Below are 25,868 nucleotides of genomic sequence, written 5' to 3' on the forward strand. Positions count from 1 at the left end.
AGTGATGTTATAAGTTGAAGAAAAGTTGAGATTTTCGAATTTTGATGGCTTCAGTTTTCTCAGTAAAAGGAGAAGGCAAGTTCTTGGAGTGATTGGTCAGGATGGTATTGCCAGAGGTTTAAGAACACTGGGAGAGCTTCAGATCTGCTGTTTCAAGGGGAGAGCATGAGGAATTTGATGGGTAACTGCGTGAACGGTGAGCAACAGTAGGATTCCTGGGAAACATCAGATAGACAGATTTTGAGTGGGACTGACCAGGTTAATTTTATGATTTATTTTTTTAGCCTTTGTTTGATGTAACTCAGGAGAACAGATGGACAAAAGACTTGATCGAACCCACAGTTTTTATGTTTCACAAATGGCTATCTGGTTTTGTCGTCATCTCTCAGATTTAATAATTTTCTGGTTTTCTCAGTCTAGAGATAGCTGTAGATAATACTGTGTATAACCTCAGAACCAAATGCTCTAGTTAAGTATGATAAAAAATGTGTGATGAAAACGATGAGCTTGATTCTTTTCCTACTACGCTTTTTTGATAAAGGTATCACACAGCTTTATTTTTAGTTCTTGTGTGTGTGTGTGCTAAGTTTCTTCAGTCGTACCTTACTCTTTGCGACCCTACGGACCACAGCTCACCAGGCTCCTCTGTCCATGGGATTCTCCAGGCAAGAATGCTGCGGTGGATTGCCCTGCCCTCCTCCGGGGGGCCAGGGGTGGAGCTCGTGCCCCTTAGGCCTCCTGCGTTAGTTCTTGTTATCCTTTTCTAACACTCCTAGAGCTTTTTAGGTCTGTATTGAAAATGGTGAATTATTCTAAAGATTATTTCTCCTGTAAAATGACGACTTCTGTGGGTTTCTCAGCAATTCTAGAGAAGCTCCTGGGTGCTCTCACGCTTTGTTGCCTTTGTGTTGCAGTTTTCTGAGTTCCCAGACCCCATGTGGGGTTCAGACTATGTCCAGCTGTCCAGGACGCCGCCTTCCTCGGAGCAGAAGTGCAGCACCGTGTCCTGGGAGGAGCTGAGGGCCATGGATCTACCCTCCTTCGAGCCTGCCTTCCTAGTCCTCTGCCGAGTCCTTCTGAACGTCATTCACGAATGTCTCAAGTTAAGGCTGGAGCAGAGGCCTGCTGGAGAGCCATCCCTCTTGAGTATTAAGCAGGTTTGTCTCAAGGACTTTCAGAAAATGCCGAGTTCTTACTATATTTTTTTCTATAGACTTGAATTTTTCTTTTTAGGATTTTCCGCCCCCCTAATTATTGCAAGTAGTGAAAATTAGTGTATGTTAGTGTTTCTAAGCTGCTCTCTGTTGGGAAATTGAAATGTTCTTTTTCCATGCAGTCTTTAAAAATGAGGTGGTGGTTCCACCCTTTCTGTCTTCCGCTTCCTCATTCTAAAAGGGGTGCACACGCTGGTATGACCCTCTGTATCCTGTTACCATCAGTCTTTGAAGACTGGAAACTTAAGATTCATTCATAAGAGAGACTTTCAGTTCTTTATCGTTTTGTTCTTTTTGAAGCTTTGTATAGACAGGTGAAGGCCTGTGGTATGCGGGGCGAGGGGGGGGGGTGGAGAGTGTGTGGCTATTTTCTTGCTTAGGCACTTGTACAGTTTAAGCAGCAATGACAGCTTCTGCTTTCTCAGTTACTATTCACGTGGGTGGGATTTTCAGGGAGTTGGCTATTCCACAGGTAATAGAGGAATGGCTGGACGCAATTGCATCTACCAGACTGAGCGTTTATATTTGTGCCTCACAGTGTTCCCATATTGACGTTCATTATATGAAATAACCACACTGGATTTTGATTTTGTGTGTGTGTGGCCTGCGATTGTCCATCCCCAGGGAGTTAGGTCTGGGAGCTCACTGGCCCTGAATGTCAGACGGGCAGCGGGGGCGAGTGCCGATTGAAGGACAGGCGGGGCGGGACGCAGAGAACAGGCCTGGTGTGGTTTGTTCTGTGGCGTGGAGCCCGGTGACTGACGGGACTGGAGGGCTGGGCCTGCACCTCATCACCTCTCTTCCTGTCCAGCACCGGCCCGAGCTCTGTGCCCACCTTGGCGCTTTTTCCTTCTCACCATCTTGGTTCTGGTCACTGGCTGCCGTCCAGGTGGGCTGTACTTTTCACTTGTCCCCCATATCACAACCATTACTTAGAGTGTTTGGTAAAAATACCTTACCTCCCCTCCCCACGGAGCAAATACATACTTTGGGAACATAACCAGGTGAAACAAGGGGGAGTTGACCTTTTACTAATAGGGCTGTTGTGAGGATTAAACAGTCATTTATGTTAAAACATTTGGGAAAGTAGAAAACCAATACTTGGATTGATGTAGCTTTGTTAACAGTCATCTATGTTAAAACATTTTGGAAAGTAAAAAACCAATACTTGGATTGATGTAGCTTTGTTGTGGTTGCTTAGTTGCTAGGTCACGTCAGATCTTTTGCAACCCTATGGACTATAGCCGGCCAGGCTCTCTGTCCCTGGGATTTCCCAGGCAAGAATACTGGAGTGGGTTGCCGTTTCCTCCTCCAGGGGATCTTCCCAATCCATGGATCAAACTTCTGTCTCCTGCACTGGCAGGCGGGTTCTTTACTGCTGAACCACCTGGGAAGCCCAGTGAAGCATTATTAGAGTAAAAATAAAATAGAAATTTTGACTATAGTGTATTCAGATTGAGTTGTAAGCACCTAAATGACATCCTTAACAGAAATTTATGTTAATACTTTTTCATAGATTTAATTCTAGCCATTGCTCTCCTATTGAGAGTAATTATTTTAAAAACATTTTGAAGGGGATCTTGTTATAAAGCAATCCATGTTTATTTTAGAAAATCTGAAAAATACAGAAAATTTCAAAAGTACAGAGAAAAATGAAAGCTATCTTCTTATTCTGCTATTCAGAGATAACTGCTATAACATTTTGGTATAGTTCTCTCCATTTGTTTTCCTATATGTACATGCTTTCTGCACATGTAGTGATTTTAAAAAGAAAAGAATATGCATTTTCACCCTTAAATGTTTTTCAGAATAAGGTTTTAAATGACTGCACTAGTACTTTACTGTATCAGTGCATCATAATTTATCTAATCTTCATTGTTTTGAATAATATTGTGATAAATATATTTGTGTATCAGTTTTAGCCTGGATCTCTGATTACTGTTTGAGTATAAAATGTGACAATTAACTAGTGAGTCACACATGTTTGGATTCTAGTAAGTTTGCACCAGTTTACTTTCGCGACCAGCACGCTGTTAATGGAAGGACTGTACAGGTCCTGTCATTCCGTCTCACCTCCATTCTCACAGTGCCTCCCCGGGAGTGCCTCCCCGGGGCCTGCACGCAGCAGGGAGTCTCACTCATCCTTTTGTTTCCTTACAACTCCCCACCTCCCCCGACCCAGCTTCTATTTAATTCCATCAGATTTATCTTAGGTTCTTTTGTTTTGTTTTTATGATGATAGAGGTTTTTTGATGGTAAAAGCCACAAATCACAATAGTTAAGTATGCTAAATTATTACAAAGGCCCCCAGGCTCTGTGGTGTGTGAGTACATTTGAATCTTTATTAATGTTTCGATGTTGTTAAAAAGGACCAGTCTCATGAGGAATTTTTTTTTGTCTTATATTCCTTGTCTTCTAATGTGAGCTAGAAGAAACATAGACCTTTTCCTGTAGAATTTATTTTCTGTAAAACTTTTATTTGTAGAAGAATATATTTTAGCATATCAGTTTTCTGTGTATATATTTTTTTTGTGTACCCATGCTGTAATATTAAATACTTTTATTTTCACTGATTTGTTTTAATTATTCACTTGAGATTACTAAGTTATTTATGTGAACGAATGGATAAAGAATCTGGAAAGTATTTTAGGGTTCTCAGAGGCACCGCTCACTTTTCCTGAGTTTTTTGAGGATTTGCGCGGGAACTGTGTGAAAACCAGCCAGTTGTCTGGTGGCACGTGTGTGATGGTGGAACTGTGCCTTCTGTCTTGCAGCTGGTGAGAGAGTGTAAGGAGGTGCTGAAGGGCGGCCTCCTGATGAAGCAGTACTACCAGTTCATGCTGCATGAGGTCCTAGACCACCCGGAGAAGACTGACTGCAACATCGACGCCTTCGAGGAGGACCTGCACAAAATGCTGATGGTCAGGGCGGGGCCGGGGGGGCGCGGGAGATGTCTGACTGGTGTGTGTCTTCTCCTGGCTCTTCCGAGCTCTCTGCTTGTGCTCCTGTTATTCCTTCCTGCTCTACGTGTCTCCTCTCCTCCTCATCCTTCCATTCAAGATTCACTTCCGAGTGTTAGCTGGCAGTTTTCACCTCGAGCGTGCATCTCTGCATGTCTTCTCTGGACCCCTCCGGTGGTTCCGATCGTAACTGTCTGATACTTAGTGATGTACTGCTGCTCGTCTGTCCTCGGGTTTCCCCAGTTTAGGCTGAAAGCTGCACAAGCCGGGGGCTGTGACTCGAGTTCTTTTGCTTTCTGTAGTGTTTGGTGGAGTGCTGGCATACAGTAAACCCACGTTAGCGCTGCTTGAGTAGGTGCCCAGATGGTTACGTGATGTGGCAGGTTGATGAAACAGGATAGGAAACAGGAAGGCTTGCCGTCATGCTGTTTCTGGAGAGCCGTCACCCTTGCTCGACACCTCTCTGTATCCTGCCTCAGGATGGCTGCAGCACCTTCAGACACACCACCCTCACTTTCTAGGCTGGAAGGGACGAGAAGGGGGCAGAGGGACACGTCTCTTTGTCAGCTAGGTCCAGAAGAGCAAAAGCTCGCCTGGAAGCCCCAGCCAGCAGAAGTCCCCTACATCCTCCTGACGAGACCTGCTGCGTGGCCGCCTCGCTCTAGGGGAGGCTGGGCCTCAAGGATTCAGTTTTTCAGCCTCTAGCAGAAGGAGAAAAGAAAGGGTATGGCTGGGGAGGACTTATTACATCTGGTATCTTGCGAGAAATAATTTTGACTCTAAAGTGACTTTCTTATTGTTTGGGAGAATACAGACAATGTATGAAATGTGGCCGCGTTTTGGAATACTGTGTATATTTCTTGTGTCAGAAAAGCCTGTCATTGAATAGTTTACAATAAAAACAGCAGGCAAGTTAGTTTTTCTCTCTGTGAGTAGTTAAACCAGAAGTTTAAAAAGACAAAAAGTGCCTTGCTTTCCAAATTGTCTTTGGTGGCCTCACAAAGACGCACGCCACATCTTTTATGGGATGCTCACTGAGGCAGGAAGGGTGCGGATTAGGCAGGCGAGCTGTGCCGTCCAGGTGACCCACCCGCAGCGCCCTCGTGTGCCTGGGAGAGGTCGACAGCCTAGGTGCAGGGAAGTCCCGAGACTCTCAGCTGGTTAGAGGGCCTTAGCAGTGCTGAGAAGGTAGTTTTGACTTTGCTTCTAGTTTTCTGTGTGAGCCATCATGTCCCTTAGTTCATCACCGTAATCTCACAGATGAAGGACTAGAAATTATCAGTGATTTTTAAAGTTGTGTCCCAGCGTGTCCTAGATGAAGTAGTGCGGGGCATAACTTGAGAACTGGTGGAACCCAAGGAAAGCCAGTGTTTCGTCAAGAAGGAAGGAGACCGTGGCCTTTGGAGAGGCGAGCAAGTCGTTTAGTGCACCGTGCCGCCCTCCCTTCCACGCGGAGGGCTCATAGAGCGATGAATTAGAGCTGTGGCACCTCGGGGTGTGGCCGGGCCGCAGGGCGTGGCCCCGAGGAGGACAGCCTGCAGACCGAAGGCGTTGTGGTATGCAGAGACCGTCGTGTTGTCTGCGGCGTATCCTGTCCTGTGAGCCTGGAGAGAGACCAGGCGGGGTCTGGTCTGGTGGTGCACACACTAGTCCCTGGGTTACAGAGGAATAGCATAGATTCAGGGAAAGGCACGGGGGTTCTTTGACTCCTTTGAAAGAAAGGAAGTGAAACTGGCAGGACTCAGGGATGGGTTGGGTGTGGAGCAGGTATGTAGAGAGATTGCTGGGTATCCAGTTCGTGCAGGCGGATGAGTACTGGAGATGCTGGATCCAGTGAGATCTTTAAATTGAAGATACGAGACCATTTGAAAGCCTTTCGGATTGATTTTGTTAAATGAAAGAAATGAAAAAATCTCCTATGTACGTGAGGGGAAAGGGGACACTGGGAGTGCAGGGTTCCTTGGGTTCCACAAGGGAACGGGCCTCAAAACACAAGTGTTGGGCTTAGCAGGAGGCCCAGTTCCTCTACTGTTAAAAAGGGAAGAATGGTAATTTAACAGTATATACGTTCATGTTATTTGTCTCAGGACGATAAGAGCTTTTATATCTAATAACAGAGGTTTTTTGTGTGTGTGAAGAGAGCTGACATCACCTGTGAGAATGGGTTGCAGTGGATTTTGGCCATGTGAGGAAAATGGAGAAATTTCAAACTTGGGTTTGTAGAGAGAAAGTGAATGGGCTGAGCAGAGGTTCAGGTATTACCAGGAACGTGTGCTCTGTGCTTGGCGGATGTGACTGTGTAGCAGAGTGGCCCCTCCCCGTGGTGTGGCTCTTGGAGACCTCAGCTTCTGGAGGACGGTGGGCATGGGAAAGGGCGCTGGGCTTGTCTCACTCTGGGGTTGTGACAGGCACATGAAGAGGCGTTGCGGGCTGGCAGAGTGTGGGGAGGTGGCAGGTGCCGACAGGAGCTCTGCGGGAGGACAGGGGACGGAGGGGGAGAGGGGTGAGTCTGAAGGAGAAGAGGCACCAGGGCGCCGGAGCTCCTGATGGAGTGAGGAGAGAGTGTAGTGGGGGAGCTGGGCAAGCAGCCTGCAGCGAGAAGGGGGGTTTAGCATCAGCACGTTTGAACTGGGTTTTGGGCGGTTCTGGTAAATGCCAGGATCAGAAAGGAAACCTCGTCAGAGAGGAGGAAAGGTGCTTGGAACCGGAGGCAGTCGGAGAATGGACCTGAATCGGTGTGGGGGGGCGGTGCACCAGATGTTAAAGTCACACAGCTGAGCCTGGGACGGAGAGAAGGCTGAAGCACAGGCTGCTGTGTGATGACTGCCTCTGGGCCGTGAAAAATCAGTAGCTGATGGTGCAAAGACGGGGCGACCAGGGCACACCTGATCACGGAAACCTTAAAGGGGCAGAGTGTTTCTTTTGTTTTTAAATAAGGCTGTGTGAGGATGATGGTTTGAAAGTAGCAATGGGGATACACAAAGATGCGGCCATTGGCAGCCCTTGTGGTATGCTGTAAGGCAGCCGCCCCTTGAGAGGGCTCTCAGGACAGCACAGTTTCAGGGAAGCCAGGGAGATGAAGCTGCCCTCCAGGAGTGGAAAGGGAGGTCCCGAGCCTGATGTGCAAAAGACCTGTTTCGTTGGGATGAGATGGGCATAGACCTTTGAAGTCGCAGGTTCCACTACACAGCTGTGTTCATAATGGCCCCGTGACTGGAGATTCATGCCACATGCCTGGGTGGAGGAGGACCCAGAAACTCCAAAGATACAACAGAAGATAGTTTTCTTTAAGTGAAAAATTCCAGAGTTTTTGCCTACTGAAAGTTATTATTGGATCTCAGAAAACGCTCATTTCAGAGAACCCTAAGGTGTAGCCTGCTAAGGTCCTTGAGATCCAGGCCTGGAGAAAGGAGCCTGTAAACCTCCAGGCCGGGAAAGGAAGCCGCCTTCAGGGGTTGGGGAGGGTGGTGATCAGTCTGTCAGCAGTTTCGTTGATTCTAATATGACTCATGGTGTTAGAAGCTACCGGAGTAAAGTCTTCAAGGCTCCGAGGGAGAGGATGTGTAATTCAAACATTTTATACCCAGTCAAGGTATCCTTTCAGTAAAAGAATCCACAGACAGTGATGTTTTGTAAAATAACAATTGTGAGCCTGTCTTGAGAAAAAGTACATCATAGTAAAACCCTGCTAAGCAGCAGATAAAACAAGAATTTTAGCACTGTGAAAGCTGTTGGAAGATGAACTGTGGTGGACATAAACTCCTCCTTAGAACAATCAAGTATTTTGGTTATAGAGCATAGTTTATATGTCATAAACCTTGAAAAATTATGTCATGAGAATCTGGATGCTGGGAACATAATAGTGGGAAGAAGGGTGCTCATTGCCTCCTCTTAACATGTAAGAGACCATCTAAAGCTTAAATAATTAAAGAAATAAAGGTCCCAAGCTCTTAAAGGAATATCATTCACAGTATATTAAACATGAAAATTTCTGTTATTATTTTGATTTTTTTTTTACTTCACTGTATTTTTCTGTACAGTGTGAATGTTTTATTTTCTTAGTAACTTGCAGCAGTTGTGAATAATATGTTCAGTTGCTAAGGAGCTGAGTTATACAATTAAAGAAAAATCCTATTTAGACCTCAGTTAATAGTGATGGAGAATCTCCTTCCCTCAGAGCTTCATGCCTCAGTGGTCCCTCTTCCTCTTGTCCGACTTACAGTTTTCATGTTAATAGGGATGTTCTGTTATCAATCCTGTTCTCAAATATCTCCTTTTGCGTTTTTTTGTCTCTTAAGGTATATTTTGATTACATGAGAAGCTGGATCCAAATGCTACAGCAGTTACCTCAAGCATCTCATAGTTTAAAAAATCTGCTAGAAGAAGAATGGAATTTCACCAAAGAAATAACCCATTACATCCGGGGAGGAGAAGCACAGGCTGGAAAACTTTTCTGGTAGGAATCCTCGTGTGGCTGCCTTCCTTTCTCGCTTCTGGTTTGCTCCCAGGTTCTGTTCTCCACGTGCAAGGGTCTAATTATGTGAAAACGACAAACATTCGTTCCTCCCATGTGCTCCTCTCCTGGGCTTTGTCATCCTTAGAGTGGTGGTTCTCTGCCAGGGGTGACTTGCCCCCGGGACGTGTGGTGGGGTCTGGAAACGGTTCTGATTGTATTCACTGGGTGAAGGCCAGGGACACTGGTAAACATCCTACTGTGCACAGGACCGTGCACCACCCCCCCCCCCCATCCACCCAGTGTGCCAGTTTTGAAGTAGAGAAATCCTGCCATGGGGGTGCACCCTCTTGGTTATATAAAAGGAGGAGAATTTAAGGCCTCTTGCCGAGTGGAGTAGGCCTGCAAGCGTCAGTCTTTGTATCCGTCTTGGTGGGCACTTCTGCAGCCTGCCAAGCAGATGTTTTCACCGACACTGTTTTGGGAATGTTATGCCAATCACAGTTCTGTATAAACTGGGTGTTTATATATGGTGAAGGAACCGAACTGTAAACAAAGGACAAGCATGAAGCAGCGGGGAGTGCTCACTGGTCTGTCTGTCTAGGACACAAATGTGTCTTCTCAAGTGCAGGCACCTGAGTGTGGAGAGCGAGGTGTGAGGTATGTGGTCTTGGCTGGGGGCTGCTTCCCTGCTGAGGGACTGGGGACCAGGCCTCCTCCTGGCTCTGACCCCGTGGCCGCCCCGTGGTGCCGCCTTCTCTCACCTGCCGCGTCGGCAGTTTAGTCTGTTACCTTTTTAGGAGCTCTTTTATCCCCAGCGCTCGTTTCCTCCCCCGCCCCCACCCGGCTTTGTGTGCACCCTCCAGGACTTCAGCTGTTGCAGAGTTCTCTTCTCCCTGCAGAGAGTCACTGTCCTCACCCCGCAGGTCTCTGTGTATCTCAGAATGTTGTGTTGACTCTTCCGCCCTGACCACCTGGTCTTTACGCTTTCCTCCGTCTCTGAGTGAACAGTGAACTTGCTCTTGCTCAGCTGGCCTCAGGCCAGGGTTCCCAGTATGTCCTGGTTTCCTGTTCGGGTTGGTTTCCACAGCCAGCCTTACGGAAATGCATATTCACGGCCATTTTCGACGCCTCCTGCCCCTCTTAATTTCCGTTGTTCTGTTTCATCTGTAATTTCTTCTGTTTGCATCTTCTGTTCTCAGTCAAGCTTTGCTGAAAAAAAAAGATGTTTGAAAAGGTTACTGTTTCATTTCACTACCAATTCTTGTTATTTAATTTCTTTGTAGGGTCATTATGTACCTGTCAGTGTTCCCTTTTATCTTTGTCTTGTCCTTTGGATTCCTTTTCAGCGCAGTCTGTGGCCTTCAGCTTCACGTCCCGTGTTCTGAGAAGCTCCGGAGCCTCGTCACTGCCTGTGCTGAGGGGCTGCCCACCTGCACGGTTTTAGTTCTGGGTGTTTGTTGTGTTGCGGCAGTGCTCCTTCGAGCCGTCTTGACGTTAACCCTGACCCCATTCTTTCTCTCACACACCATCTCTAGTTCCCCATGGCTATCCCTCTGGGGTATAACCAGCATCTGACCTCCGCTCAGCACTGCCCATTTCCCCGCTTCCCAGCCTGTTATTTCTCCCTTGTATTGCTGTAGCAGCTCCCTCAGGAGTCTGCTTTTGCCCTGCATCCTCTAAGATTTATTCTCAGTGATCCTGTTAAACTGGACATCAGACAATTTTTTGTTACTGTTGTTCAGTTGCCCAGTCGTGTCTGACTCTTTGTGACCCTACGGACTGCAGCACGCCAGGCTTCCCTGTCCTTCACCATCTCCCGGAGTTTGCTCAAACTCACATCCATCGAGTTGGTGATGCCATCCAACCATCTCATCCTATGTCGTCCCCTTCTCCTCCTGCCTTCTCTCTTTCCAGGCATCAGGGTCTTTTCCAATGAGTATGCCCTTCACATCAGGTGGTCAGAGTATTGGAGCTTCAGCTTCAACATCAGTCCTTCCAGTGAATATTCAGAATTGATTTCCTTTAGGATGGACTGATTTGATCTCCTTGCAGACCATTTTTACCTCTGTTCAAAAATACGCCAGTGGTTCTCCGTGCTTGAGTAAGAGCACCTAATCAGTGGCCCGTGAGACCAGGCACAGTCTGACTTTTCACGAGCTCCGTATCCTCCTTTCCTGGGCTCTCCTGCGCGTCCTCTGCGGCCGCAGTGCCTTCCTGCCTTTTCTTCGTAGGCCCGGCCTGCGCCTGCCTCAGGCTCTTTGCGCTTGCCCATCCCTGTGCTCGGGCTGTTTCCTACGACTTACTTCCCCGCTTCCTGCAGGTCTTTGGCCAGATGTTATCTTCTCCACGTTTAAAGTTGAAACTCCTGCAAGAGCACCTCAGTGTTCTTCCTTAATTTTTCCTCTCCAGAGCACTTGTCAATAGTTGAAGTACTCTGTAGTCTTCTTTTTTGTTTGATTTGTTGCTTCTTTTTCCCCTCCATGTACTGAAGAAGTTTTATCTCTTCTGTTTGCTGCTCATTACTCCATAACAGATACTGATTAGTTGCTGAATAACTTATCCTGAATGTCCTTGTACACTACTGCCCTTTACAGGCACGTTTTTAGTCAGGCCGTTCTCCCACTTGGTCCCTGTTACAGCCCACCCTCTCTGCCTACCAGAGCACGATCACACAGTCGCTGGACGTCCGAGGCCTCCCCTGGCACGGCTGGGTTACCGTCCTGGTCTCACTCCCCTCTGCTCTGCTCTTTCCAGCTTGGCAGCTTCTCTTCACGGACCCGCCTCCTGCTTAACACACCCTCGTGCGCTTCGATCATCCTTCCTGTTCTTCCTCGACTTGCCCTCCCCCTCCTCCTGGTCCGTGCTCCTCCTGACAGAACCCCGCTGCCCTCTGCTGTTCTAGTTCCTACCTGCAGGGCCTGTTGAGCCCGCGCCCTCAGAGAGCTGCCCTGGTAGTTACCTTCTGCCCCATCTGATGCTGGCTGTGGGCTTACTGCTCTGTTTCACTAGGCTCCAAGCTCCTCTCATCATAGAAGTCAGTAGGCTGCTGCTGAATTTTCGCTGGACTCATTTAGATTTGCTTTATACATTTGGGTTTGCATTTTTAACCCTAGTATTTAGAGTGTATACTTGATGAGAAGCATCAGTGATTATAGTAGTTCATGTTCATTGACTATGAAAATTGTGATGGAAGTTTTTAAAAGCAACTGCATTTAAGGAATTCACTTTGTTTCTTATGCTATCATTTAGTTTATTGAGCCTTTAAAAATATTTTGTCATAGATACATATTTGAGCCCACTTTATACCATTTTGAACATTTAAGATGAAAGTAGCCTGTGGTAATGACATAGCTACTGTGAATGTAATTTAAGATTTTAAGGTTTATAATGGAAAACTGGTAGTAGAACAAAGGTAGATACATTCCACGATCGCGATTTCTGCTTTTTTTCATGTTAATCGTGATTTTATGTTAAAGGAGAAGTGTCACTGTCATTGATTTTGAACTGTCGACATACCAGCTCAATCTTTCAGTTTCTCATTCCAGAGTTAGACTGAGGGGGGACGGTTTTTCTTCTCTGGTTTACGTCTGTTGCTTCTGTTCCCTTAGTGACATTGCAGGAATGCTGCTGAAATCGACAGGAAGCTTTCTAGAAGCTGGCTTACAGGAGAGCTGTACAGAATTCTGGAACAGTGCCGACGACAGCAGTGCTTCAGATGAAATAAGGTTGGGGCTGATTTCCTTTCCTCTCCCATTTCTGATCTTATGTAGTTTTACCCTTGGCAGTGAGCCTATAATATGCCCCTTGTTGAGGCCAAATCATGTTGGACTCGAAGAATGTGGGTTGTAGATCTAAAGGGATTTGTGTGTGACTGCTGTATCATCTTTTCGTGTGATCTCTTAGTTATGGTTTTATGTGAAATTGTCCTTGGAGGTGACTGTTATTTAAGCTAATCCTTAGAGACGATGTAGTTTCAGTTGACTAAGAACTGCTAGGGTAGAATTCATTCGCATGTTCCGGACTGTCTTTAGTTAACTAGTTTCTGTCCTTTAAAGCCTCTGCAGTAGTCCATGAATACATTAACTGACGTTTGGTGCATTTTTGTTGTTTTCACACTCACCTTACCCCTTCTGTTGAACTTTAAGCTTGAGTAGGAGAAACCGTGACTGGTTCATCTGTGTTTCCTTCAGTTGTGTGCACACAGTATTGAGGGTGAGCCATGTTAAAGTGCTGTTTTTGTGGCTTATGTGCCACTCAGAGCTATTTTGTGGCCAGTTATCAACAGTACCCTGTGAGTCAACATTAGGAAGTGCTAAGGCGGAACTAACTTCTCTAGAGGTGTTTTCTCTCACCTTCCAGCATTTGATAGAAAACACATTTTGGGGTTTCATAACACCGGAATCTCTTTATACCAGGATTAAAGAAAGAAGTCACTACATAGGCTCTCACCTGGGAAAATGCTGAATTATTGAGAAATGGAATGAATCAGTTCATAGAAGGTCTTGCCGTTTTGGGCGCTGACATGGTAGACTCAGAATAAGCGAGTTCAGTCATTGGGGTGGTGAAGCAGAGGATGGCTCTTACAGTGCTTTGATCGTTTACTGGGGGTGGATCGAGAAAGGGGGTTCACACACAGTGATGTGTGGGGCTGGCTGTCCTGGCTCCAGGGCACCCCTGTGGGTCGTGCACACCCCCAAGTCACAGCTCAGTGATGTCCTTTTGGTGGATTGAAAACCTCTGTGATAGGTGTATCCACACCAAGAAAATTGGCAAGCACCACACAAGATAATAGTTTAGGGGGAGCTGGTGTTAAATATTCCCTGGTTCACTGCTCCTTTTTAGTTAGATTATGAGCCGAGAGTCAAGAGCCTAATTCCTACTCCAAGAGTTATCCTGATGTTGTTGTCCAGTCGCTAAGTCGTGTCTGACTCTTTGCGACCCCATGGACTGCAGCACGCCAGGCTTCCCTGTCCTTAACTATCTCCCGGAATTTGCTCAAATTCATGTCCATTGAATCGGTGATGCCATACAACTATCTCATCCTCTGTCATCCCCTTCTCCTCTCAGTCTTTCTTAGCATCAGGGTCTTTTCCAGTGAGTCAGCTCTCAATTGCATCAGGTGGCAAAAGTATTTTATGTATTCTAATGAAATCCTAATGAAATGCCAGCAAAGGTCCATCTAGTCAAAGCTGTGGTTTTTCCAGTAGTCATGTATGGATGTGAGAGTTGGACTATAAAGAAAGCTGAGCACCAAAGAATTGTTAATTTTGAACTGTGGTGTTGGAGAAGACTCTTGAGAGTCCCTTGGACTGCAAGGAGATCCAACCAATCCATCCTAAAGGAGATCGATCAGTCCTGGGTGTTCATTGGAAGGACTGATGCTAAAGCTGAAACTCCAATACTTTGGCCACCTGATTCGAAGAGCTGACTCATTGGAAAAGACCGTGATGCTGGGAAAGATTGAAGGTGGGAGGAGAAGGGGACGACAGAGGATGAGATGGCTGGATGGCATCACCAACTCGACAGACATGAGTTTGAGTAAACTCCGGGAGTTGGTGATGGACAGGGAGGCCTGGCGGCGTGCTGCAGTCCATGGGGTCACGCAGAGTTGGACACGACTGAGCTGAACTGAGTGAAACTTTCAGGAAATGGAGTGCACTGCCCTTTGACGGTTGCTCAGTGTACCTGATATCTGCAAGTACTCTCCAGAAAACTGTGGGAGCAAGCTACAGCATATTTCGAGTGCATTCGTAATAATTGCTTGTTTCTAAAATTTTTAGTCTTTATTAACGTGAGTTGGAATCTGCTCTGTCTTTATTGTGTATTTCTTGGTGTTCCCTCATGCATTCTAACTGGGTTTCTGTCCGCCTGGCAGGAGGTCGGTTATAGAGGTCAGCCGAGCACTGAAGGAGCTCTTCCACGAGGCCAGGGAACGAGCCTCCAAGGCGCTGGGGTTTGCCAAGATGCTGAGAAAGGTGCATTCACAGTCCTGATGAGCTGTTACTTATTTTTTTCCTTTTATCTTATTTTTTAAATTAATTAATTTTTTAATTGAAGGGTAATTATTTACAGAATTTTCTTGTTTTCCATCAAAGTCTGTTTATTTTTTAAAAAGCTAACCCTAAAGAAGTTTCTCTGTAACTGTGATCCTAGGACCTGGAAATAGCTGCAGAGTTCATACTTTCAGCCCCAGTTAGAGACCTTCTGGACGTTCTGAAAGCAAAGCAGTACGTTAAGGTGCGTAGTTAAGGCGGTAGAATTATTTTACCTTTCTTACTCTAGACAGAAATTTGTCTTAAAGATGTAGGTAGTAAACGTTTTGGGCTTCACAGTCGATATGTGGACCCCCATGTTAAGACTGACCCATAATTTCCTGATACTGTAACTAGAGAAGCCGAGCTCTCCGTGCTTACTAACTCGTGTTAAGGATGTAGATGAGGAACCCGAAGCATGCGCAGTAACATTTCTGTAATAGATGGTGCTCTTTAATTCAGGATTTTGGATCGTTTCTCTTCCAGGTACAAATTCCTGGCTTAGAAAACTTGCAGGTGTTTGTTCCAGACGCTCTTGCTGAGGAGAAGAGCATTATTTTGCAGTTACTCAACGCAGCTGCAGGGAAGGACTGCTCCAAAGACTCAGACGAGGCACTAATTGACGACTATCTACTCTTGACCAAATGTGACCGCACTCCAGACTCCGAGGACGGCTGGGCCGCCTGGGAGGCGCAGCCTGTCAAGATCGTGCCTGCGGTGGAGACGGTTGACACCCTGAGAAGCATGCAGGTCCGTTCCCTGCCCTGCCTGGAGGCAGTGTTGTTATTGTTACCATTGTTGTTGTTTAATTCGCTCAGTCATGTCCCAGACTCTTTTTGACTCCGTGGACTGTAGTCCCCCAGGCTCCTCTGTCCACAGGATTTTCCAGGCCAGAATACTGGATTGGGTTTCCATTCCCTTCTCCAAGGGATCTTCCCAATCCAGAGACTGAAGCCAGGTCTCCTGCAATGCAGGCAGATCCTTTACCCCTGAGCCCCTGGGGAAGCCCCAGAAACATGTACTGCTTGGACTTTGCTGTTTTGACGAGTTTATTTCCTTACTGTCCTAAAATATTCTGGGAGATTCTTTAGTTGTACTGAAGTATTTGAAATGTTTTATGTCTTTCCTCGCTTCAGCCACGTCCATCAGTTAGAGGCACCCACTCGTGACCCGGAAGGAATTGTGTCCCTCATTTAGTTTGTCGTTGCAGACATCTCAGCTCTCCAAGTGTTGATTTCGCGGCTAATCACTCTATAAACAAGACAAACTTTTTACCTTGTCACCGGCTACTTGACTCCCTTCTTCTGCGTAGTCAGCTTGTCAGCTGCCTACCTGGCAGTGATCCTCTGACAGTCTGTATGCCTCAGTAACTAAGACTGTAAGAAGCCGCTCAGGCCGCTGTGTTCAGAGAGCGTAGCACTGATATGCATACTCAACCGTGTGTAAGACAGACAGCTAGTGGGGAGCTGCTGTGTAGCTGCTGTGTTCAGAGAGCCTTGCACTGATATACATACTCTTCCGTGTGTAGGACAGACAGCTAGTGGGGTGCTGCTGTGCAGCCGCTGTGTTCAGAGAGCCTTGCACTGATATACATACTCTTCCGTGTATAGGACAGACAGCTAGTGGGGAGCTCCTGTGTAGCCCAGGGAGCTCAGCTCGGTGCTCCGTGATGGCCTAGAGGGTGGGATGAGGGCACGGAGGTCCCGGAGGGAGGGGGTGTGTGCGTACATGTAGCTGTTCACACTGTTGAGCAGCGGAAGCATGCCGTCCAGCATTGTACAGGAATTCTGCTCCAGGTAACAAACACACACAACCTGTAAGAAGCCTCCTCCCACCTCTGTGCTCAGCTCTGGAGTGGCAGTGAGTGCGCACCCGCACCTCGAACTCAGCTGGACAGCCCAGCCGCCTGCCCCCAGCGCCAGGAGCCCGCCTGTTCTTGCGTACTCCCTGTCTCAGTGACTGGCACTCTGTCCACTCTGGTGTTTAAGCCAGGATGTGGCTGTTCATAAACGTCCAGCCCCCACCTCCCTCCACTTAAACAGCTCCCCCCGCCCCGAAGCCTTTCCAGTCAGGGAGCCTTCCTCTGCATCCCTGGGCCCGCTCCTGGGTCGGAGCTGATCGCCCCTTTCCTGTGGCAGGGCCTCACTTCTAGTTTCCCTGCTTCAAGCCTCACCTTTCCTCCCTCTCATCCGGTGCTCGTTTTGGTACTTCCAGAGTGATCCTTACAATTCATACATCTCATCACATGTCTACTCAGAATACGGTGGTGACCGTCACTTAAAGAATGCAAGTAATACAGTCTTGGTTTCTGTTTTATAGAAGGCCCCTCGTCTCCTCCCATTCTTACTCCCGCATTTTCATCCTCACACGCTGCTCCGGTGCAGACACACACTCTCAGTCCCCGCTCCAGGAGGATTGTGTCTTGGAGTTCTAGCATACTCCAGACACTGCCTGCCCACACCATCCCGTGGGGTTTCTCCCCGCTGTGCTGGAGAGTCTAGCCACTGGTGCCCGCTGCAGTGCTCCAGGGGAGCAGCTGTAGTCCAACAATGCGCTTTCTCATCCAGTGCTTGCTGGCCGGGGGGCCCTGGGGTCGGTGGTGCTTTGAGACTGGGGGTTGAACTAGAGTGGACAGCCAACTGGGTCTGCGTTTAAGCCCTGTGCTCGCTTTTCTTCCCAGGTGGACAATCTTTTACTAGTTGTCATGCACTCCGCGCAGCTCATAATCCATAGAAAAGCTTTCCAGCAGTCCATCGAAGGACTCATGACGCTACGCCAGGAGCAGACTTCCAGTCAGCCCGTCATCGCCAGAGCTTTGCAGCAGCTGAAGGTATTCCATCGTCACCTCAGTCTTCACTATGCTTTATTTGCATTTGGTGCAATGCAAGGGAAGAGTTGGTGTGCTATAACCTAAGTATTCCAGGGACCTGAACTCTTCAATTGTCCTCCCCATTCTCTGTCTCTTCCCACGTTTCCCGTGTCTCGTGTCTAAGTTAGAATTTTCCCTGCATCTTCCTTGGAACTGTGGAACATTGGAATTGGAAAGGGTGAAAATTTAAATAGTTGTGTGACTTCTTAAGGTCACATGTTTGGTTAGTATTGGACCTTAGGTCTCTTCCTTCCTAACCCAGTTTCTTTCTCCTTTAGCAGTTACCAGTGTTTACTAGAGGTACTGTCAGTCAAAAATGTGTAATTTACAAAAAAAAGATTTATTGTTTCACTTAATAGATGATTCAGTCAAATTGATTATAATAGAGAAAACCAGCTGTGGCTTGTGGACAGGCAGAAAGACCTTCAGAGTTCATGACAAGCTAGAGCCTTGCCTTTTATTCCTGTTTCCCCCTACTTTTTATTTGGTACTCCATTCATCACTGTCCCACAAGCCATCAGTTTTCTGTCACATCACGGCTTTGCTTCCTGAAGAAGCACTTAAAATCACAAGGAGTTTGATAAACGCTTGTTTTTGTTCTGCCAGTCTGATTTGCCTTGTTTAGCTGTAAACATTCTCCCTTATAGATTGTGAAGTAAAAGTCGCTCAGTCGTGTCTGACTCTTTGCGACCCCGTGGACTATACAGTCCATAGAATTCTCCAGGCTAGAATAGTAGTGGGTAGCTGTTCCTTTCTCCAGGGGATCTTCCCAACCCAGGGATTAAACCCAGGTCTCCCACATTGCAGGCAGATTCTTTACCTACTGAGCTACCAGGGAAGGCCCCTTTATAGATTGTCACCCCATTCTAATACCAGGGCAGGGGACTTTTGTTTTTTCTTTTAGTTTGAGTTAATGAATTCTGGAGAGTACAGAATTGTATAGGATGTTGATTGTTCGTGAGCTTGAAAAGTTTGTAGCCTTAAGGACCTGACCTGTCACACTGCAGCAGAGAGGACGGGAGACCAGGTCCTCCCAGTAGCAGCTGTGGAGGCACTGCAGCTGGGGAGGGTTTCTGAAGGTGTAGGTTGGGAAGGGACCAGTGAGAGAAACACTGGGGCGTGGCATCCATGGATCAGGGTCATGGGAACACTCACAGAGGATCCATCTAGTTTGGTTGGATCCTGGTATATACAGTGGGAAAGAGTGGGGGATGCGGCTGGTAGAAAGTCAGGTGGGCAAAAATCAGACTGTTGGGAGATTCTGAATTTCATATTCTAAGCCCCAGAGAGTCATCAAAGATTTTGGAAGAATATTTTGGAATAGAGTATAGGGGACTCGCTTGAGTAGTGAAAGTGAAAGCTGCTCAGCCATGTCCGACTCTTTGCGACCCCATGGACTATACAGTCCATGGAATTCTCCAGGCCAGAATACTGGAGTGGGCAGCCTTTCCCTTCTCCAGGGGATCTTCCCAGCCCAGGAATCAAACCAGGGTCTCCTGCATTGCAGGTGGATTCTTTACCAGCTGAACCACAAGGGAAGCCCAAGAATACTGGAGTGGGTAGCGTATCCCTTCTTCAGTGAATCTTCCCCACCCAGGAATCGAACCAGGGTCTCCTGCATTGCAGGCAGATTCTGTACCAGCTGAGCTACCAGGGAAGCCCTCTAAAAATTTGGCCTGCTTTAACTTAAGGTTCCAATTCTCACATAATCCAGTGAATACATCCCATTCACTAGCTAACGAGCAATAACGTGAATCATCCCATCTGGGAATAAAAACTTCATCAAGCTTAATCTCTATTTTCTTAAAGAGTGGCATTTGGTCTCACAAATCCTGCTCACAGCGCTCACTAATTAACGTTTTGCCGAAAGCTTTCACTTTTCATCTCAGGTTCAAAGGATTTGTTAATAAAATAAGCTGCTCGTTATATACAAATAAATGATACAGATATTCATTAGAGAGTTATCTAGCTTACTTTCAATATGCTAACGTTAAAGGAAAAGAGAAAGAGCAGAGAGTACATCACCAAATTGCGTTTTGACCAACATCCAGACTTAAGCAGCGCTGGGAAATCCTGTGTCACAGCACATCTGGAGTCCCAGTTGGGAAAGGGTCATTATATTTGTGTGTGTTGAAGGGTGAGTGGAAAGGGAACCGAGTTTGGAGCTGTTGTACTGTTGATTAGGGAAGACAACAAAACTTGTGCTAGGGCAGGGCTTTCCAACCCCCGTACTGTTGACACTTTGGGCCAGTCAGTAATTGTTTGGGGAACTGTCCTGTGGCTCAGGTGGTAAAGAATCCACCTGCAGTGCAGGAGACATGGGTTCGATCTCCGGGTTGGGAAGATCCTCTGGAGGAGGACAGGGCAACCCGCTCCAGTATTTTTTCCTGGAGAATCCCCATGCACAGAGGAGCCTGGCGGGCCAGAGTTCACGGGGTCACAGAGTGAGACACGACTGAGTGACTAAGCACAGCACACACCTGTGTGTTGTAGGATGTCTGGCAGCATCCCAGACCTCTGCACAGTGGATGCCAGCCGGTTTCACAAGTCTGTGCCCACCCCTCCCCACACCGGACAGCCAGAACTATCTCCAGCATCGCCCATGCCCCTGGGGTGGCAAAATTGGCCCCAGCTGAGAACCGCCCTGAGGGGGACGAGGACAGTGTGACTAGTAACACTGTAGAGGTCTCTTAGAAACATGTCATTAGTTTACTCTGTGGCACTGAAATCCTGCTAACATTTGAGCAAGCACCAAGGGGAGACACACCTGTGGGTGATGTGTAGAAATGTTGAGGCTGTAAGCGTCTGTTCAAAGACCACCATGTAATCAGGCATGGTATTTCAAATAGGTTGTTTTCCTCTTGTATTTCATCAGGTCTTCAGAATACCTAATACAAATAAAAATACCAAACTTTTCTTCTTTTGTCATTACTTTTGAATAACCAAAATAAATATGACTGTACTGTATTACAGTGGTCAGTGTCTGTATGATGATGAGAGGAACCTTCCTCTAAAATAGGATAGATGTTGTGTGATCTGTTCCGTTTCGGATTAATCATGGTTTGGGATTCTTTAGAATGATGCCTTAGAGCTCTGCAACAGAATAAGTGATGCCATTGACCGAGTGGACCACATGTTCACTTCAGAATTCGATGCTGAAGTTGATGAATCTGAGTCTGCTACACTGCAGCAGTATTACCGAGAAGCCATGATCCAAGGGTACAATTTCGGGTTCGAGGTAGGTGCAAAATACGAGGCAAAGCACGGCACAGTTTTGCCATAGCTTTGTGACTTACTGACAAAAAGCATTAGGAATCTTGCACAGCACATCTCTTGATCCCATTATTGTAATCACAGCTTAGTCCAGAATGTCATCTTCCACCCTTGCTGGATGTCAGAAATGTTGGGTTACTTTTAAACTGTCAGATAGATACCCAGCTTTTAGATTTAAGCTTATGAGTAAGACCTTTGTGAAACTGCATTTGAAGACATTATTTTCTCTGTAACTCTTCACACTCTTTTTACAGTATGTAAAGTTCACTGGCTTTTGCTTCTTGTTTTTAGAAAAATGACGTTTAAACAGCATTACACAGTATGTTAAGTATTTGTGTAACTGTTTTCTTCTTAATTTTGATATACATGAAATCTTTTTACAGTATCATAAAGAAGTTGTTCGTTTGATGTCTGGCGAGTTTAAACAGAAGATAGGAGACAAGTATATAAGCTTTGCCCGGAAATGGATGAATTACGTGCTGACTAAGTGCGAGAGCGGCAGAGGGACAAGACCCAGGTAATGACCACGCAGGGCGGCTCCTCCCTGAGCCCCGTGTGGGCTGGAGACACCCCATTCTGGTGTTTTTTGGGGTTTCTGAGCAGATGATGGGAAAGCATTTGGAAGTCTTTGACAGTAATTTTTTTTTGTGTGTGTGAACCTATCCACATAAAAACTCCAGTAACTCTTGAAATACTTTTCTTTTGTAATCGTTCCAAAATGAGTTATCTTTAGGCAGGTCACATTCTTCCTGGACAGGTCTTCTTAACTGCTAATCTTCTTTCCTGGTAAAGTTTACACCCATTATTTAGTGTTGAATGGAAAAGAAATCAGTCGCCAGTTCCTTTACTAAGAAGCCTTTCTCAAAATGCCCTATAATCGTACTGAACACGAGGCAGATAGAGACACAAATGTGTTTTGTCCTAGGTAATAATTTTCCAGTCGAATTGCTTTTCAGCGTTGAGTAGACTAAAATGGCTGTGGCGCTTGCTCGGTTGTTTTGTGACTGTTGAACTTTTCTGCGTGACAGGTGGGCAACTCAAGGTTTCGACTTCCTGCAAGCCATTGAGCCTTCGTTCATCTCTGCTCTGCCAGAGGACGACTTCCTGGTATGGGCTATTCTAAAGCATTTTTCCTTAAAGAGCAAGTTGATCGTTCTCTATTTCTGATTGTGTGGGTTTTTTTATTAATATAGAAAGTGGTTCTTCAATATTTTCACCTAATTGTAATATTAATGCTGAGACATTACTGTACCCAGCTCTTTTTGTTAACCGTGCTGTTGAGCTGACCAAGTCAGTATACAGTTGGTTATGCAGCCTGGCACCTACAAAATATGTGTCGGTTTTGTATTTTATAAAGTGCTGCTGCTTTTTAGCAGCTTAATGAAGAGGAGGAATAGCTATTTCAGTTCAGTGTGTGTCTTTTTTTTTTGTTTTGATTGCCATGCATTACTGTGAGATCTTGGTTCCCTGAAAGTGAAAGTGTTAGTTGCCCAGTCGTGTTCAACTCTTTGTGACCCCATGGACTATAATCCGCCAGGCATCTCTGTCCGTGGAATTCTCCAGGCAAGAATACTGGAGTGGGTTGCCATTTCCTTCTCCAGGGGATCTTTTTGACCCAGGGGTCGAACCCAGCTCACCTGCATTACACGCAGATTCTTTACTGTCTGAGCCACCAGGCTGCCCACTGGTTCCCTGACCAGGGCTCAGACGCACATCCCCTGCAGTGGAAGTGGCCCACTAGGAACATCCAGTGTGGGGTGTTTAGAGCATCATGCCACATGTTAAATATTATTACCAGTATTCAAATAAATTCTATCAGGTCAAGATGTTCAGATTCGTTCATTTCAACCTCCAAATAGAATGATCACAGGAGAAGCCTTTTGCTTCTGCTTGTCATTGCACTGTGGGGATTTGAATGCCAGTTTGCTTTCCCTTATAAAAATGGAATTGTATATTGTGTTATCTTAAATTATGTTCAGTGTGTGTTTAATTTGTGTTCATACCTGTTTTCTCTTTAACTTTAAAAATATTTACTTGAGGGAAGCATGTTTCTTTTAAATACGCTGAAAGCTTAATTTGTGCTCTAAACTTATATGATTGAGAAAGTGTACGTTTTTTCTCTTCTTTCCCATTTCCTTCGGTTTCTAGAGTTTGCAAGCCCTGATGAATGAGTGCATCGGCCATGTGATAGGAAAGCCGCACAGCCCTATTACAGGTTTGTACCTTGGTAAGAAAGCAGGAAAAGCGCCTCTCCTGGGACGAGCATATTGTCCGGATACTGCAGCCATTTAAAATGCTTCGGAGACTGAGAACATTCAGGAAAATGACAGTGAAAGTTACAGCAGTGAGGTGTATACATATAAAACTCCACAGTAGCTTGTCTGAATTTAACAAGGACATTAAAATGTGAACCCAAGGTGGTTGCAGCGGTATTAAATAATTTTTTTTTTTTTTTACATCACCACTCATTCCATTCTCCCTGTTCACCTCTTTCCTTCTGGGGAGGAGAGACTTGGAGAAACACTTCCCGTTGAGAAGCAAGGCGTTTCTTGCCGCAGGTGGTGAGTGTGAGTGTTCTGCCCTTGCTTCCTCACCTTTGGAAGGAGGATGAGTTTATTTTCTTAACAGCTTTCCCAGGTACCCACATTCTTCACCCATCTTCCCAACTAGAAGACTCCTAATTGCTGCCCCACCCCTCCCCACTCCTGTTTGGTGTTATTTTTAAAAAGAAAAAAAGTTATCATGTATAGTATACTCAAATTACAGTTTTCAGTTATAGTTAATATATAGTTTTGCAGTGTATGTTAAAACTTTAAAGCAGAATATCAGTAAAAAGCTATCTTACCCCATTCTTGAGATAGTAAACAAAAGTAAAACTATGTTTATGAGTAATAACCAGAAAAGAAAACTTAGACGTTTTTAACAATTTTGATTACACAAAATAAAATAATTCATAAATGGTAAATTTATTAAGCAGCGGCATTATCTTAAAGGGTACTTGCTAGCTACTAAAAGTTAGTAGACTAGGTTTTAATGCTTGATTTCTGTATCTTTAAAATTCACCCAGTTTGTACCGCTTTTTCTCATTTCTGTGAAATGAATTATCATTTGTAAAACTATTTGAACATTTTATATAAAATGTTCCATATTCTCATCAAAATTTTCATTAAGCATATTATCATAAATACTTTGAGTTTCTGATTTCCTAAAACATTTCCATAAGAATACATGATCGGCAATTCAGTAAAAATTGTTGTTGTTCAGTCGCTCAGTCGTGTCCAGCTCTTTGCGACCCCATGGTCTGCAGCATGCTAGGCTTCCCGGTCCTTCACTATCTCTCAGAGTTTGCTCAAAAGTAAAAATTACCTCTCTAAAATATTTTTATCAGATTTATTGAAGTAAAAATTACTTCTTCAAAATATTTTATTGCATGAGGAATCATTTATAGAAGAAGAAAACTGCAGTGCAAAAAAAAAGCACGTAGAAGATGAATGTGTGGAAGAACATTACAAGAGAGGAAAGCTCCTCCCTGTGGAGCAGGGGCTGTCGGTGTGCGTCACCACCGCGCTGCCCCCGCACCGCTGGTGGGACAGTCGGTTCGTGGCTCTGTCTGTGGACACAAGGTGTTCTTCGTCCTCCCTGCCCCGCGCTGGCCTGAGAGCCAGGTTGCCCCAGGGTCATGGGAGTCAAGCGACCTGGGGCTGCTTTTTGAACATCTTTGAGCCTCCCCTTCTGGTGCTTAAGATCGGATGCTGAGGAGGGTTCGGCGAGGCGCCGGCGGTCCGTGAACTGTAGGGTCTGCACACGGCAGGACTCGCCCTTTGCTCGTGTGCTCTGCCTCACGAGCAGTGAGTGAGTGTGAGAGCACATCACTGCCATCATCCCTTGCTTCCTGCTCCCCCTCGACTCTCACCAGGAGAATGGCCGGATGCTCTGCCATCGCAACCAGACGATAGCAGTCTGGTGTAGAACCTTCTGTTTTTCTCTCTGTACTCGTGTAAGTACACAGATGCGTTCTGACACGCCTTTCTTTATCGCTCATATAATCGCATGAGCGTGCACACTGTTGCTTTCTTCCCGCTCCCGTTTACTGTATAAAAATTGGATCACTTTGGATGTTAATCTCTGACAGCTGTAGAAATCCCTGCACGTCAGCACGTGTAGGTCCCGCTCACTCTCTTCAGCGGCCTTGTATCCATCGTGTATCTACTACAAGTCTTTCCATCATTCCCTTACATGTTTTGTTCGCCATGAAGAGCATTCTATCATAAATGTCCACCACTCGTGGAATCTGAGCATCTCTCTCATGTTTATTGGCCATTTGAATTTTCTTTTCAATGAAGTAGCAGCTTTATAGCAGTTAGATACACATGCTCTTAAAAGAAATGTTTTATGCACGAAGAATGTTCAGCTTGTCTCTGTTTTAACGATGTCTTTCTTATACCTTCATGGGAAATTTTTGTAGTAATTTTTGACTCAGTGGTTCTCAGTATGTCTGCTGAATTAAAGACATCACCATTCTTACCAGATCTGTTTTTTGTTTTTTGTTTTTCTTTTTGTCTTTGGATTTGCCTAGAGTTTCTCCCATCTAGGGTTATAATAGTTGAGATAATGAGCCATAGATACAAATTGCTTCTGAACATTTCCTTGATTTTTGTTTTTCAAATTTTCCCTTTAGATGTCTCCAATTTGGGTACTTCTCTTTCCTGTGCAATGTTATTAAAAGTAAACAGAAACCATGAGAAAGGAAGTCATGTCATTTAGGGTAAAACATACTTAGAGTAGAACATTGTTGTTCCATTACTAAGTTGTGTCTGACTGGACTGCAGTGCTCCAGGCTTCTCTGTCCTTCACTGCCTCCCAGGGTTTGCTCAAACTCAAGTCCATTGAGTCGGTGATGCCATCCAGCCGTCTCATCCTCTTTCTCTTCTCGTCTTCTCTTCCAGCCCTCAGTCTTTCCCGGCATCAAAGTCTTTTCCCGTGAATCGGCTCTTCACATCAGGTGGCCAAAGTATTGGAGCTCAGCAGCAGTCTTTCCAGTGAATATTTGGGATTGATTTCCTT

The 25,868-nt window shown here is 45.8% G+C and overlaps 1 protein-coding gene across 8 annotated transcripts in view; it reads left to right on the forward strand.

Moving 5' to 3' along the window:
• Positions 1-25,868, forward strand: part of MAP3K4 (mitogen-activated protein kinase kinase kinase 4) — a 147,538-nt gene that overhangs the window by 100,771 nt on the left and 20,899 nt on the right. For 6 of the 8 annotated variants that reach the window (XM_060419873.1, XM_060419875.1, XM_060419876.1 and 3 more), the window contains exons 4-15: positions 915-1,157; positions 3,989-4,135; positions 8,473-8,630; positions 12,239-12,355; positions 14,506-14,605; positions 14,784-14,867; positions 15,149-15,412; positions 17,343-17,492; positions 20,608-20,769; positions 21,188-21,321; positions 21,833-21,911; positions 22,953-23,031. In XM_060419873.1, the coding sequence (XP_060275856.1) occupies positions 915-1,157; positions 3,989-4,135; positions 8,473-8,630; positions 12,239-12,355; positions 14,506-14,605; positions 14,784-14,867; positions 15,149-15,412; positions 17,343-17,492; positions 20,608-20,769; positions 21,188-21,321; positions 21,833-21,911; positions 22,953-23,031 (1,717 nt within the window). The remainder of the gene's footprint in view (positions 1-914; positions 1,158-3,988; positions 4,136-8,472; positions 8,631-12,238; positions 12,356-14,505; positions 14,606-14,783; positions 14,868-15,148; positions 15,413-17,342; positions 17,493-20,607; positions 20,770-21,187; positions 21,322-21,832; positions 21,912-22,952; positions 23,032-25,868) is intronic. The other 2 variants (XM_060419874.1, XM_060419877.1) reach the window with 1 other exon arrangement.

This window comes from Ovis aries, chromosome 8, assembly GCF_016772045.2.
Source record: "Ovis aries strain OAR_USU_Benz2616 breed Rambouillet chromosome 8, ARS-UI_Ramb_v3.0, whole genome shotgun sequence".
NCBI lineage: Eukaryota > Metazoa > Chordata > Mammalia > Artiodactyla > Bovidae > Ovis > Ovis aries.